This window comes from Littorina saxatilis, linkage group LG7 (assembly GCF_037325665.1).
Source record: "Littorina saxatilis isolate snail1 linkage group LG7, US_GU_Lsax_2.0, whole genome shotgun sequence".
Taxonomy (NCBI): domain Eukaryota; kingdom Metazoa; phylum Mollusca; class Gastropoda; order Littorinimorpha; family Littorinidae; genus Littorina; species Littorina saxatilis.
In genome coordinates, this window is record NC_090251.1 from 36,167,052 (window position 1) to 36,182,571 (window position 15,520).

General features: G+C 40.5%; 1 protein-coding gene across 1 annotated transcript in view; it reads right to left on the bottom strand.

The window, feature by feature from the left end:
• Positions 1 to 15,520, bottom strand: part of LOC138971326 (RUN domain-containing protein 1-like) — a 37,518-nt gene that overhangs the window by 15,541 nt on the left and 6,457 nt on the right. Inside the window, exons 2-10 of the mRNA XM_070344046.1 lie at positions 11,472 to 11,729; positions 10,166 to 10,310; positions 9,427 to 9,519; positions 9,041 to 9,148; positions 8,277 to 8,432; positions 7,752 to 7,842; positions 5,738 to 5,796; positions 3,063 to 3,155; positions 646 to 785 (exon numbers count right to left, since the gene is read on the bottom strand). Coding sequence (XP_070200147.1) covers positions 646 to 785; positions 3,063 to 3,155; positions 5,738 to 5,796; positions 7,752 to 7,842; positions 8,277 to 8,432; positions 9,041 to 9,148; positions 9,427 to 9,519; positions 10,166 to 10,310; positions 11,472 to 11,710 — 1,124 coding nt within the window. The 5' untranslated portion in view covers positions 11,711 to 11,729. The remainder of the gene's footprint in view (positions 1 to 645; positions 786 to 3,062; positions 3,156 to 5,737; positions 5,797 to 7,751; positions 7,843 to 8,276; positions 8,433 to 9,040; positions 9,149 to 9,426; positions 9,520 to 10,165; positions 10,311 to 11,471; positions 11,730 to 15,520) is intronic.

Sequence of the window (15,520 nt, forward strand, 5' to 3'; positions counted from 1 at the left end):
AGGGAAAACCGGTGACGGTGACGTAGAGTCGAGCGAAACCCGTTCTGTCTTCTTAGTCACCGGGTCAGTAACCAGAATTAAAGAAGTAGGCTGTGAAGAAGACACAGAGGCACGCGTCTTTGATTTAGACTTAGACTTGTCTTTATCCTTCTCTTTTCCCGGTGAAGAGAGTAGGGAAACAAGTTTGCCCTTGCTTTTTGAGTTTTTGTCCGCCATTTGCAATATCGAACACGCGCACGTGGAGATGAATTACAACAGCGAAAATACTCAAACGAACGCAACGCGCAGCGAAGAGATAGTGAAACGATCTTACCTAAAGATAGCAACGCAAAGACCAGGGTCAAATGGCCTTCCACAAAAGGCCAAGGCAAAAAAATATGCCGGAGTACAACAACACGTCTGTGCAGTAGTGTTGAAGTGGGTGGAATGACGGCCGGTAGCAGGACCGCGCATGTGCGGGTTACCGGTAGGGGAGGTGACTCCCATCCTTGACAACGGATTGTTTTTCTTAGGGAGTTACTTCCCCCCTTACCAGGGTCGAGTACTACTTCAATATCTTAGCAATGAACTGAATTAATGCCATTTATGTGAGTTGAGGTAAGAATATGTGATTGAATTGACTTTATAAAGTTGAAAAGCACTCACCCCCAGTGGTTTCCTTTGGTGGTCTTTTTCAGCATGTTGCGCTTGAACTCTCGGCTGCCACAGCCCAGCTGGCTGATGACGTAGATCTGCATCACTGTCAGCGCCTTCTTCATCAGCGATGTGGCTGTCGGCTCTCCGTCCTGGTGATAATAATTATAATAATAATACAGTGGAACCCCTCTTTTAAGCCCCCCTCCCCCCCCTCCCATTTTAAGACTCCCTCCCTTTTAAAACCTTGTTTTCTCAGACTTTCTATACATAACCTCTGTAAATTTACCCTCATTTTAAGATTCCCACATTTTTCAAACCTGATTTTCTCAGATTTTTGTCAGGTCTGAAAAGGCAGGTTCCATTGTATAGTGTTCCATTGTATAGTGTTCCATTGTATAGTGTTCCATTGCTTACACAGCGCAAACAGTAGAATTATTGTGTGCTCTCCGTGCTTTTAAAAAACACATAAAAAATACACAATAAAATCATAACACAACAAATAGCATCTAAGTTACAGCATGATTAACTCATTTATTAAATGATTTTTTCATGTGTAGCATCATCCTACAAGTATGTTCCCAGCATACAATTGCAGAATGTGCTTTCGTATATGTCTTTCTCCCTTCCGAATAAACAGACATTTCCCCTGATTGTTTCCCAAGCAAGAAAAGAGGTCAGGCAGGGAGCTCACACTAAACAACAGGGGTGTCGTTTGGGTCGGCCCTTCGGCCAATCGCCGATTTTTTTTACTTTGGCCGAAACTTTCATGTCCCTATCGGCCAAATGTCCGAAGAGTATTCGCCTGAATCGGCGAACGTTTGTCCAGTTCATTTTAATTGGTCAGGCTTTGATTGCTAAAACTGCTGCCGATGTATTAAGTCAACTGACTGACGTTTATTTTCTTCGCGAATACCAAAAACGAAACATCAATGTTTTGAACGGAAGCCATTGACGAAAATATAGATGCCAGAGTAGTTTCCCTTGGACAAGGGAAACCACACTCTTAACGTTTGCGTCCGCCAGTTCGCGATAGTTTATCAGTCAGTCAGTGCTTTTGATTTGGATATGAACATCATGTCGCAACCAAAAAAGAAAAAACTAAATTGGCCAAGGTTTGCTACCCTTCGCCAAGGTAAGTGATTCCAGACAAATGACAGCAACATCGCGAATGTGGACAATGTCAGTGTGAGTGGCAGTAAGCTTGGTGTTGTCGAGTCGATCGAAGCAGACGACATAGCAGACGATAGTCACCGCGAATCGAAATCTGCTGAGCCAGATAATGAAAAGCGTCCTCCAAATCATGGTTTTCAAGCAAAATGGCTCACCCTACACAGTCTTTTATTGGTGTTTTCCCAGTCATGTTTCCCAAGGCTTGTCAAGATTTGCACAAGATTGGAAGAGTTTTACTTTCAAGAACTTAAAGTTAAAGGTTTATAAAAGTTTCAGAGAACTGGTGTCTGTTTTAGTTAAATTGTTTCAGATGCAGTATGCAACATATAATCCAGGGTTGGATTAGGGGGGGGGAGGGGGGTTTACAATACATTGGTGTTACAGGGGTTCCGGACCCCTCCCCCCCAAAAAAAAATTTAAAAAAATAAAATTCTGTCTGTGAATTTTTTTTTTCTGTCTGTAAAGCCGGGGGAAGAGTCAATTGTTTAACTGTCACAGTATGAGACATGTCTTACTTCTAACCATACTATATGATGTTCGGAGCAGAAATCAGTGAAGATAAATTTTCATTATTTAATATTAACGTCAAAAGAAATAATGAGTGGCAGCTGACACCAGTTGATCATGTTTAAAATCAAGGATAAGCCACACATTGTTTATAAAATAGCTAAAATTCTTCAGCTTCACGGGGGCTTTGCCCCCCAGACCCCCCAACGTGACTCTGGACCCCAGGTTGTAACCCCCCCTCCCCCCTCTGGCTTAACTGCTCCGCCCCTGTAATCTGTGTTCCTAAGACAATGATTGTATGTATTGGTGTTCCCCTCTTGAGTCTTGTGCTTCAATGTTGCGGTGACTTTGGATGAGCCAAAATAATAGCCGAAATTTTCCAAGATGTCCTAAAGCTTTCTGACAGTTTCGGCCAAATGTCCCAACATGAAAATGTCTAGCAACACCCCTGAACAATGTAGGGCACACACACACACACACTCTCAAGAGTTAGCCCTGTACTGTGTGAGGTTCATCATCACACTGAATGAATCTCAAAATGTTCACTATTCTTGAAGCATGTGACGTCTCTTACCAGGTGCTAATTCAAGAGATAAGCCACAATACTCCCTACCCCCTCAACCATTCACAAACATACTCAAACACACACACATGCACACAGCACACACACACACACACACACACACACACACACACACACACACACACACACACACACACACACACACACACACACACACAGAGTGTACCTTAGGTTTGTGTGTTGGTGCCTTGCCCTTTGCTTGGCGTGAGCGAGCCTTAGACGATCCACAACAGTCCTGGCCATCGGAGTCATCAGAACCCTGTTATACACAAAAAATGATTCACACTACAGTGGAACCTCCCTTTGTAAACCCTGCGATAACAACCACAAAGTGTGTTTTTATGTGATGTTATTTCTTACATGAGCCAAAAGAAAAATTTCTGTTTGTTGCATTCAGATAATAATGTTTTATTGAATTGAATTATTGAATTGAATTAAATTGAATTGAATTCTTAAATACAACCCAGGATGCAGTTAAAAAAAGCAAATTTCCCTAGAATTCATGGGAGAGTCTTGTAACATTTTGAAATTTACATTTAGAATGCTGCATTCTAACACCAATCTGAGCACATTTTTAGGTTTCTCATTTTTACATTTCTCACTTGTACAAAATAAATTAGACAAAGATGTTAAGGAGTTGAACAACTTCTTAATATCATATTAAGTATACATGCAACACTTTCCTGTGGCTCTGGCGTTTTGCTCATATATGCTGTGCAACTTCATTTGATAACAATATTTGGTTTCAGGTACAAGTTTAAGCAAAAGCACTAATATTCTCAAGCGTTACAAAATCATACGAGTTCATCTGACTAAACTGATCCCTTATCTAATTCCAAGGCCTCAAGCATCAATAACATCTTTAGCTTCCAGCAAAACAACAATAAAAACAATATTAAAGAATAATCAGGCTAAAAAAGTAACAAAGAACAAAATCGAAACAACAAAGAAAAAGATGTATTCAGGCATCTGTTTATACCTTCCAGCTCTACAAGTAAGTTTTAAGAACCTGCAGTTACATGCAATTGATTCATTTTGATGTGATTTTACACAATTCTGAAGACTCAAGTTGTCATGCAAAAAGTCAACGACAACCAAACAGTTTGGAACATTCAGTCCTTACATCAGGAACAAGCACACGAAGCCGTCTACAGCACCAACTAAGACTTGGATGTGTGAGTGTTCTTATAAAGGGCTTCAAGAGACAAAATCAAATCTAGCAGTCAATGTAAAGAATGCCTTTTTTCTGATCGGCAGGAATAACAGCATCCCCCCTCCCCCAACCGCCCCTCCACCCCCAAGAAAAATGGCCTTGGATTTTAAATTTAATAATTGTGGAGGCAAGAGCTTTTAATTTTCCAAAATCAATCATTCCTAAATGTATACAGACTCAATATAATATCTTTGTACAGACAAAAAGGTATGTACAGCAGCTAAAGAATAAAGGAACCCCTTTCCCCATCCAAACCAACAACAGCTACCATAAAAATGAAGGTTATATATATAATTTAAAGGCTATCATAGCAGCACCTGTTAATTCAAAGTCTGCCATATTACAATACTTACCACCAAATTCAGTCAAGCAGAACGGGAAACCAATCTCTAGCCATTTATTTTCTTCAAAGCTTTGGCTCACTAAATATACAAGCCCATGACAACTGAAGTGCATCAGAAACCTAACTTTCTTTCTTTCTTTCTTTATTTGGTGTTTATCGTCGTTTTCAACCGTTCAAGGTTATATCGCGACGGGGAAAGGGGGGAGATGGGATAGAGCCACTTGTTAATTGTTTCTTGTTCACAAAAGCACTAATCAAAAAATTGCTCCAGGGGCTTGCAACGTAGTACAATATATTACCTTACTGGGAGAATGCAAGTTTCCAGTACAAAGGACTTAACATTTCTTACATACTGCTTGACTAAAATCTTTACAACAAGAAGAGCAAACGCTCGATCGAGTCACTTTCGCAGTTCTGAATATTATATGAGGCATCAGATGGACAGGAAGAAATTGCTATTCACAACACAATGAGTCACGTTCACATAAAATTTGAGCCCGGTCACTTTTATAGTTTCCGAGAAAAGCCCAACGTTAAGTTGTGTGTTGCCGAACAGAAAAGGCTAGTTATCTCCCTTGTTTTTCTGATAACGTTCGTAAAAGGCTACAGATGTAAATACTTTGATGTAAAGAATAATCCTACAAAGTTTCAATCACATCCGATGAACTTTGTCAAAGATATAAAATGTCTAATTTTTCCTTTGACGCTGACCTGTGACCTTGAAAAAGGTCAAAGGTCAACGAAACCATCGTTAAAGTGTAGAGGTCATTGGAGGTCACGACTAAACAAAATATGAGCCCGATCGCTTTGATAGTTTCCGAGAAAAGATATAAAATGTCTAATTTTTCCTTTGACGCTGACCTGTGACCTTGAAAAAGGTCAAAGGTCAACGAAACCATCGTTAAAGTGTAGAGGTCATTGGAGGTCACGACTAAACAAAATATGAGCCCGATCGCTTTGATAGTTTCCGAGAAAAGTCCAACGTTAAGGTGGTGTCTACGGACGGCCGGCCGGACGGCCGGACAGACTAACACTGACCGATTACATAGAGTCACTTTTTCTCAAGTGACTCAAAAATTGACTATATTCTATACAAGAAACACTTAACAAGGGTAAAAGGAGAAACAGAATCCGTTAGTCGCCTCTTACGACATGCTGGGGAGCATCGGGTAAATTCTTCCCCCTAACCCGCGGGGGGTAGAAACCTAACTATGATGATGAATAAAAACACAGATTTAGAAGACGGTCACATCAAATACACAGCTGTTTTGTTTTAATCTCTTACCTTGTGCACAGGGCAAGTACACCTCTGTTTTCCAAGTGGCCCAGGGCTGCTTGCTTCACCTAAATCAAATCGAAAGGCATGGTTTCATTTTTGATTGTAACTACCGTATTTTCCGGGTCATAGGGCGCGACTTTTTTCCTCGAGTTTGACCCCTGCCTGCGCCTTGTATAACGAAGCACCTAATCCGTGTATGAAATACGAAAAAAATCAAAGAGACCGCCTGAGTACCAACTTGTGATAATGCATGTTTCAGCTACTAGGTACTACCCTGGCCAAGTTTCCTCTCAAGACATCAAAGAGACCGCCCCATAGGTTAAACTCAGTCACCGTGCAGGAAGTGTTTCCTCTCTCAGATATGACAGGGGAACCACCTCTCATAGCTAAAACTGGGTCATTGACCCCTGGGAAGAAGGTCAGTGTCTATAAACAAGGCAACCCAGCTATCACAATGGACCTGCCTTTGATCTCGCCGCACACACAGAGCACACATATTTCCACTCTGTATTCTTCCTTTGATGTGCGGCTTATTTTCATTCTTCGACCGTTTGTTACCGGTATACTTTTTCAATTTTGGTGCGCCCTATCGGCCCCCTGCGCCCAATAGGTCTTCTTCTTCTTCTACGTTCGTGGGCTGAAACTCCCACGTACACTCGTGTTTTTGCACGAGTGGAATTTTACGTGTATGGCCGTTTTTACCCCGCCATTTAGCCCAATAGGTGACTGGATTACATTAACCTTTTAACTACCATACCGCCCGATACCGCCCGTCTTCCGCCATTGCCGCTATTCCCATACCGCCCGATACCGCCGGTGTAGCATCTGTTTCGGTTGTTTGCGGTTGTTGTGCGCGAGCAGTAGTAATAAGACGGTTGCAAATGCATTGTGGGATTGTCTCACTTCCGCCTTTTTTCCCCATGTGCTTTCGATCTCTGTGAGAGTTACAATCGATCTTTTTTCACCAAATCTTTTGGGCGCTTGGTGCCGACATGGATTCAGATGACAGTGATCCTGATTTCATGACTATGCTTGATTATCTCCACGAAAATAGACATCAATTAGAAGATTCTGGCTTCGACATCAGCATTTCTGTAAACACTGCTGATCTGACCTACTTTGATCGTTCAATGAATATCAACAAGTGACAGCGAAACGGATGATATACCGGAGCAACAAGTAAGCGTAATTTTTCAACTTTATTGACAGGTAAACAGGTAGATAAATCATGATAACACTGCGACATACATACCACCAAGAAGAAGAACACATACTCTTTGAAGTTTGATCCCTATCCAATAACATACCAATTTTTTTTATCAATCTGACAAAGAGAAACTGAGTAATAATAATTTAAACACGCATACCCGTTTTTGACCGTCTCTGCTCAAAATAACTTGGGAGCTGAGGGATTCTACAGAACAATAAACTTGGTAGTTAAAAGGTTAACCTAGATTACATTTTTTTTTTTAAAGAAGGGGGGTGCGCCTTATGCGCTGTAGCGCCTTGTAACCCGGAAAATACGGTACACGCACTGACTGTTTCACTTAGCTAAAACGGCTCATGTACATGCATGCAGACAAAGAGGCAGCCAATGAGGCAAACAAGCAGGCAAAGAGAGACGGAGAGAAACACATGCACGCACACACAGACAGTTATACACACACACACTCACACAATTCCAGACACATCTAGAATATGTCAAAGTCAATACCTCATTCAAGTCACAACGGCTTAACGTCTATACGGGTGGGACTGAAAAATGTCATGAATCCTGAAGTGAACACACCGTGTTCTCAGGCAAACCAACCTCAACCGAACCCAAAAACAAAATAAAATAAAAGGCCATAATCGAATCTGGATTTCCGGCATTATACCGGAAGAATCCCACCCATGCTAATTCCAGGAACATATGAAACAACTAAAGTCTCGAATCAGTTGGTCAGAAAGAGACACAGAAGCACCTGGGTAAGGTCTGATCTGTGATTTGTAACATTAGTTTTAACACTCAATAACATACCTTGCAAGAAATCAATGAATCTCTCCAGGTCCACAATCTGTGTCTTCAACTGTTCCACCACCTTCTCTTTCACCTTGGCAGGGTTCACAATCTGCCAGAAATGTTTACATGCATCAGTGTCTGTCCAGCAAGTGACTCCTCATCAACAAAATACACTGAACGGTACAGTCCTTCTCACGTACATCCAAAGAAGAAAGTGTGATCCTGTTTCCTCTGGCATTCTTAGTGTACATAACATGTTAGCATACAGAGGATGCATAACGGATCACGCTGGATGCTCCTCATTCACAAAAAGAGAAACTTGCTCAAATTAACTGGATCTCATGCTTTCACGATTATGAGATTACGAAAATGCAATAACAAATAAAACATTTAAATGCATGCATTCCCCAATATTTTTTTGGGATAAATGATGCCAGATCACACAATCTGGGGATCTGAAGACTGATCTCCGGATCTTTTTAAATGACCGCAATCCACCAAGTGGTGGGAAAATCTCATGCCTGTTTTATTGCGCTCACTCACCGACCCAACAGCACGATCCACAATCTCTTTCAGCTCCTCGGCGTTCAGCTTGTCGAAGTTGTCAAGGTTAAGGTCAAGTTTGTGATGCAGTTCTTCCAGCATTACCTTCTGTTTCTCCATCACCTTGCTGGTTGGCAGTTCTTCTGCGTTTCCAGACTGAAAATCAAAACGCATCATGCATGATAGCAACTCAAATAAATTCATAACTGCCACATTACGCAACAAAAATACCATGGCATAATACATGACACAGACTCAAACAAATGAATGACTCAAACAAATGAACAGCTGCCTCATAATAAAATCTAAAACAGAAGCAGTATGATGTCCATCAAAACATTACAAGCAGTTCAAGTATGTCCAACAAATGCAGGCAAATTTACAAGTACTGACAAAGACAGAAAGAAAACAAATACCTGGAATTGGTAGGTCATAAAACATATATTTCACCATATTTCATCAAGGGTAAAGCCCTGTTTTGCAGCACTCTTTCCGTTTTTTCAATATCCAGATTTACTTTTCAAATTATAATACTCTACACACATACAAAAATAAACACACACATACACACACACACACAACATCCACAATTAAACTAGAAATGAGAACCCCGCCCAAGACATGACCTTTTGATGTCCCTTTGTTTATCATTCTGACCCAATGGAATGGGTCATGGAAGGACACCTGCAATATAGGGACTCTTTGGGGCTGGTCCCAAGGGTGTCCTTTCATCACAGGTACCATTGTACCGCAGAACTGCTTACCTCATATGCGTAAGTCTCCAGGTCTTCAAGTTGTGACTTGAGTTGTTCGATCAGTTCACGTTGCTTCTCCCTCTGTTCGTTTAACTTGTCTTCATGCTCTTTGTCACTCTGAGGGAAGAAAAAAACACTGACTACTGAGCTTCAAATTATAGACTCTTGGTAAACAGTCAATAGCAAATAGGTGAAGAGCTTTGACAACCCTACTCTCTCTCACACATGCTTTTACTGCATCTGAATGCAACAACAAAAAAAGCAATGTGCAATGCTCTTCTCTCACACACACACACACACACACACACACACACACACACACACACACACAACCCACTTGTTAACACAAACAAGTGCAAAGGCTTATTCTGAGATAAACAAACAGAAACACATACCATTTCTTGCAGCATCTGAGCATCCTGCGTGTGACAGCCACGAACATCAGGGATTCCTTTGAAGGCAAAGTCCTCCAACTCTTTCAGAAGAATCTGTAACATACATACATACACACACATTAGATAGGCTTCTAACCAAAACAAAAATGACTTTCAGTTGCACTTCTACTTGGACGCAAGGTCTGACTTTTACTAAAATGATTGTTTGAACAATCACATTTTACAATACTTTTCACTGAGAGAGGTACCTGGGTAATGTTTAGCTGTGTTATATTCTTTGTTTCAGTCATTAGCATGCTCATCCATATGGTATATCATACAATATAGCACTCCAAAGGGTGGACCTTTCAATCCTAAGTGGTGTATATTCCATCACGACATGCCAGTTTTTTTATATTAAATTTTACTTCTTTTTCTTTGTTTCTCTTTCGGTTTGTGAATGCAAAATCTTAAATGACAAAGTGACTGTGCAAGATCATCAGGCAATCTGACACCGTCCCTGTTTGAGACTCCAACTGTGGAAGATGTAGCATTACAAATGTTTTACTTTGAACTCGCGCACGCACACACGCACACAAAAACACACACACACACACAAACAAACAGGCATACACACACTTGCACAAAGGCTTTTTAAAACTGCTGATCCAGACCTCAACTAATCACACTGTAATACAAGGCATGTGCAGTGTTAAATCAACACACACAAATATACACCACCACATCACAGGTGTCTCACCTCACGGTCATCAGGCTCGGCGCTCACAATCTGTTTGAGTCTGAACTGCACTTGGGCAAAGTGTGTTGTCAGCGCCAGCAGAGAGGAGTTCAGCTGTTCCTGCTCTTCTTCCATGTGAAGCAGTCTGTCCACTTCAGTATGGGGGCTAGACATAGAAAAGAAACAATTATAAAACATGTTAAAATTGTCCGAGGTGACTAAAAAATTACTGGAGAACTGTGTCAAATGTCAAATTTTGGTCAAAAATACAAATCTAACTTATAAAGCTCGTAATGTATATGAATCAATCCATTTTAGTTGGAACTTCTTGTATTTATTACGATTGAACATTAACAAGTATGCCTTTCTTTGTAGTATTGGTCAGCCACCTTTATATGCATTTTAGTCGGACTCTGAAGTCACATGGCTCAAAGAAGAAAAATCCAATGTTCAATCGATACATCGGGACATGATTGCTCTAAATCGAGACAACAATAGCGTGTGGAACCAGTCTCAGAGCAGCTGAGACAATCAGAAGCATTAGAATCAACAAAAAACTTCCATCTCCAACGAAAGTCAAAGCTGAATTTTGATCAATTCTGCTCAAATGCAGAAACAATGTTGGTCTGCTGTCCTTTTACTTATGTTTTTTTATTCTATTTGTTTTGGACGTCTTGACAATTTGATTTGCACCTAACCCAACTTTCACAAAGAAGCATGTCTTGTAAGGACTAGTCCAAAGTTTCCCTACATGACAGATGTTTGATACTTAGGTAACATTAATGGGACATTAACTGACAATACGCTGTCAGCGTGAGTTCGTCCCCACGTTCGGCGAGAGATTTATTTCTCAGAGTCAACTTTGTGTGCAGACTCTCCTCGGTGTCCGAACACCCCCATGTGTACACGCAAGCACAAGACCAAGTGCGCACGAAAAAGATCCTGTAATCCATGTCAGAGTTCGGTGGGTTATAGAAACACAAAAATACCCAGCATGCTTCCTCCGAAAACGGCGTATGGCTGCCTAAATGGCGGGGTAAAAAACGGTCATAGACGTAAAATTCCACTCGTGCAAAAAACACGAGTGTAGGTGGGAGTTTCAGCCCACGAACGCAGAAGAAGAAGACTGACAATATAAAGTTGTCCTTTACTGAGAAGTGTTATCTGATTGGAAGGACCCGGCAGTACAGGCACACTGGTACAGTGGAACCACCCTACCCCTTTTAAGACCTCAATAATGTGAGAAAGCAGAGTATTAAAAATGTATGTGTGTGTATTAGAGATTCCATTGTACCACTCTGTCATACAACACAGGACTACAACAGACCATGGTTCAGCAGAAGATGGTGTGGGGCTGACCGCTGCCCCCAGGGGCGCCCATCTCTCCGCCGGCCGATCATAACTCTGCTCATCAAAACTGTCGTAATCAACGCTGGCGCCGTCCGTTTCTTCAGCGGCGCTGCCGAAGTCCAGTTTGTGGGATCCTACTGGCAGCGAGTCGGGTGCCTTGTGCTGGTGAATGGTCAGCTTGGACACCTCTGCTGCTGTCGTTTCTACTTCCTCCATAGTGGCTGTTATTGGAGACCTGTAAAAAGACAAAGTATGTAATGTAAACATTTTGATTAGTTTGACAGTACTCTACATCCAGTTTAAGATCAAACGTCTCATTTGCAAAGATTTTCTGTAAGACAAAACACACACAATTTACCACCCCAAAAAGGGCTATTTGATTAAAGAAATTCTATTGGTCAAACCCCCATAACACTGATACTTGCACAGTGCTCTAAGATGAATTATTTCAAGGGGGAAAAACACAGACTTGCTCTGATGATGCCCCAAATCTCGAGAGTTCAGAATCAATTCAAGTCACTGGTTTATTTCACATCAACAGGTACAGTAGTTATTGCTATATCTGTCTATTTTAACAACAAATACAGAAATAAACACCTTATATAAGAACAAAAATAAACTGTGCTGCCTGCACACTGCATTTTATTCTTTTATAAGAAGATGAAATACATTAACTGGTCCGAAGACTGAACAACAACATGCAGAATCAACCTCAATTGCAAAAACGTTCTTATGAAAGGTTTAAAAGATTCACAAATAACTGATAAGCCCAGCAAGATTTAAAATGTACAGACGTTTAAGCACCTGTACATAACCACAGATCTCTGGATTAGACTTTATTACTGACACAACCTGCCTATGAAAGTATGAAGATTGCTTTCTCCCTATCAGCGGACTTATTTCCTCTGATGAGAAAATGTGTGTATGTACACGCATGCTGTATAACGAATCTTATGTGCCTTCCTTTAATGACTGCCACGCAGCAGCAGGAGATGAGTCGAAGGAAGAAAACACAGACAAGGGGGAGAACACAGACAAGAGGAGGGGGTGGGGTAGCGGGGTAGTGGGTGCTAGGAGATTCAGAGAAACAGAGGTATGCAGACACCAGGCAGAGATCAATAACTTCTATACACCAGCATGTGTTTTTTCGCTGACCAAAGCCAGATTAAATTCTTCACGAAGACAGAAAAAACAACACAAGAACTGCTGCTTTTTACCAAGCATACATAAAAATGGAAATGGGGATAGTGCCTCCAAAAATTCTGCGTTTTCTCTTTTTCTGACCTTAGTATTTTTTGGGACCCTTTGCAGACTTGAAAATAAAAGCTACTCTTCTCTGACATCCAGCTTGCAAGAGTTCCGGCCAATACAAAGCCACGTTTCTGGCTAAAAAGAAACCGAACAATTCTTTAATCAACATTCTTTTCTTAAATGTTACAGGCCCACCTGATTTTTTCTTTGCCTTATCAGAAACAAACATTTTTTCCCCCTAATGCTCATGCTGAACAGCTGGTGGAGTTTGGATTTACAGCTTATAATACATTACTACAGGAGAACACTAAGTCTTCCTGCAAGTATCTAACATTATCCTTAAGATTAGCTTCAAAGAACAATTAAGCTACGACATGTGCAATGGCATATTATTGCTGTCCGTTCATGATAGAGTTCCATGTGAGATTACGAGTAATTTGCCATTGCTTTCGCTAATGCTATGTTCACTACACATGAACTTATACCGTGAGCTATGATTGTGAAGGTGGGAAACAACTTCATCTGTGCTATGGCTTTCAAGCACAAAGTGTGATTCAACCAATTATAAAATACAGTGGAACCCTCCTTGAAAAAAAAAAAAATCAAGTTTTAGAAGAGGGAGGGTGAGAGGGTTGCCAGGGAGACAAATTTACAGATGTTAGGAACACAACATCTAAACAAGTCGCATAAGGCGAAATTACTACATTTAGTCAAGCTGTCGAACTCACGGAATGAAACTGAACGCACTGTATTTTTTCACCAAGACAGTACAGCTTCGTCAATCCCCGCGTGAAGGAAATCGCTCACCTCCCACGTGCAAAACGTAGTGATATTGACACGCCAGATTAGCGCGGTAGCGTATTGTGCTAAGCAGGGAAGCGCGCTTTTCTGTATTCTTGTTAACTTTCTGAGCTTGTTTTGAATACAACCTATCATCTCCATATGTTTTTGGAATCAGGAAATGATAAAGAATAAGATGAAATCATTTTTGGGTCGATTTCTGAAATTTTAATCGTAAGACTAATTAATCTATTTTTGTTAATTGTGATCACATTTTAAGAGTAAACATGACATATGTATATATTTTCAGATTCAGAATGTGATGAAGAATACGATGCAATCAATTTTAAATCTGTTTGCGAAAAATCGATTTTAATGACAACTTTAATGAGCAAACTCATTAATTAAATTTTAAGCCTCCAAGCTGAAATGCAATACATGTACCAAAGTCCGGGCTTCGCCGAAGATTACTTGACCAAAATATCAACCAACTTGGTTGAAAAATGAGAGCGTGACAGTGCCGCCTCAACTTTCACGAAAAGCCGGATATGACGTCATCAAAGGTATTTATCGAAAAAAAGAAAAAACGGTCCGGGGATATAATTCCCAGGAACTCTCGTGTCAAATTTCATAAAGATCGGTCCAGTAGTTTAGTCTGAATCGCTCTACACACACACACACAGACAGACAGACAGACGGACACACACACACACCACGACCCTCGTCTCGATTCCCCCTCAATGTTAAAACATTTAGTCAAAACTTAACTAAATGTAAAAAGACAGGTCTTAAAAAGGGAGGAAAGTGCAAAATTGGGATCTTAAAAAAGTGGCAGGTGAGAGGGGTAAACTTTGGGGTTAATGAGGAGTTCTACTGTTAAAACATGCTGTTATCCTCCAGCATCTATGACACCACTATACTGCCCCTGAGGCAAAACAAAATGAGATAAACAAGTTCGTAATGCATACAAACAGTGATGCATTTCTCCTCACTCCTTTTTTTTTAGCACAGAAAGTTGTCACCATCATCTTGTGATGCGCATATAACTATAGTGATGTTCTTTACTTGTTTTCTTTATTTGGTGTTTAACGTCGTTTTCAACCACGAAGGTTATATCGCGACGGGGAAAGGGGGGAGATGGGATAGAGCCACTTGTCAATTGTTTCTTGTTCACAAAAGCACTAATCAAAAATTTGCTCCAGGGGCTTGCAACGTAGTACAATATATTACCTTACTGGGAGAATGCAAGTTTCCAGTACAAAGGACTTAACATTTCTTACATACTGCTTGACTAAAATCTTTACAAAAATTGACTATATTCTATACAAGAAACACTTAACAAAGGTAAAAGGAGAAACAGAATCCGTTAGTCCCCTCTTACGACATGCTGGGGAGCATCGGGTAAATTCTTCCCCCAAACCCACGGGGGGTCTATAGTGATGTGCATATACTATAAAACTGTGTTTATTTACATATTTTGTGTGCAGTTATGACACAAAGTAGAACAATGTATCACAGAGACTCATATGTGATTTGTTATGGAACAGAACATTGCAGTCAAACCAGAGAAAAATACTAGCAAGACCTCTTAGTGTCAGCAACAAAAGCACTTAAATAAAAGTACTTTTTCTGAATATGTGCAGTATTAATGTACTTTTACCACCATGATTAAGCTAACATTTACGAGGGTCAGGGAATTGTTCAAAGAGGCTTCAATGTATCTGGCTCTAACAATTACTGCACACACACACATAAACCAATAGATTATGAATATGATCCATGACTAAGCTGTCTCCAAAAAGGCTGTCATCAATACTAAACCAACATGCACATTTAATTAACTTGGACAACGAATGGTATATGTACGTAAATCTGGTAACATTGTTTTGCAAATACTGGTTAGGCTAAATAGGCAGCAGTGAGACTAAAACAGAGAATACTACATGGTTGTGTGATATCAGGTTTACAATTGTTTGTTTTTTAACACTGAAATGA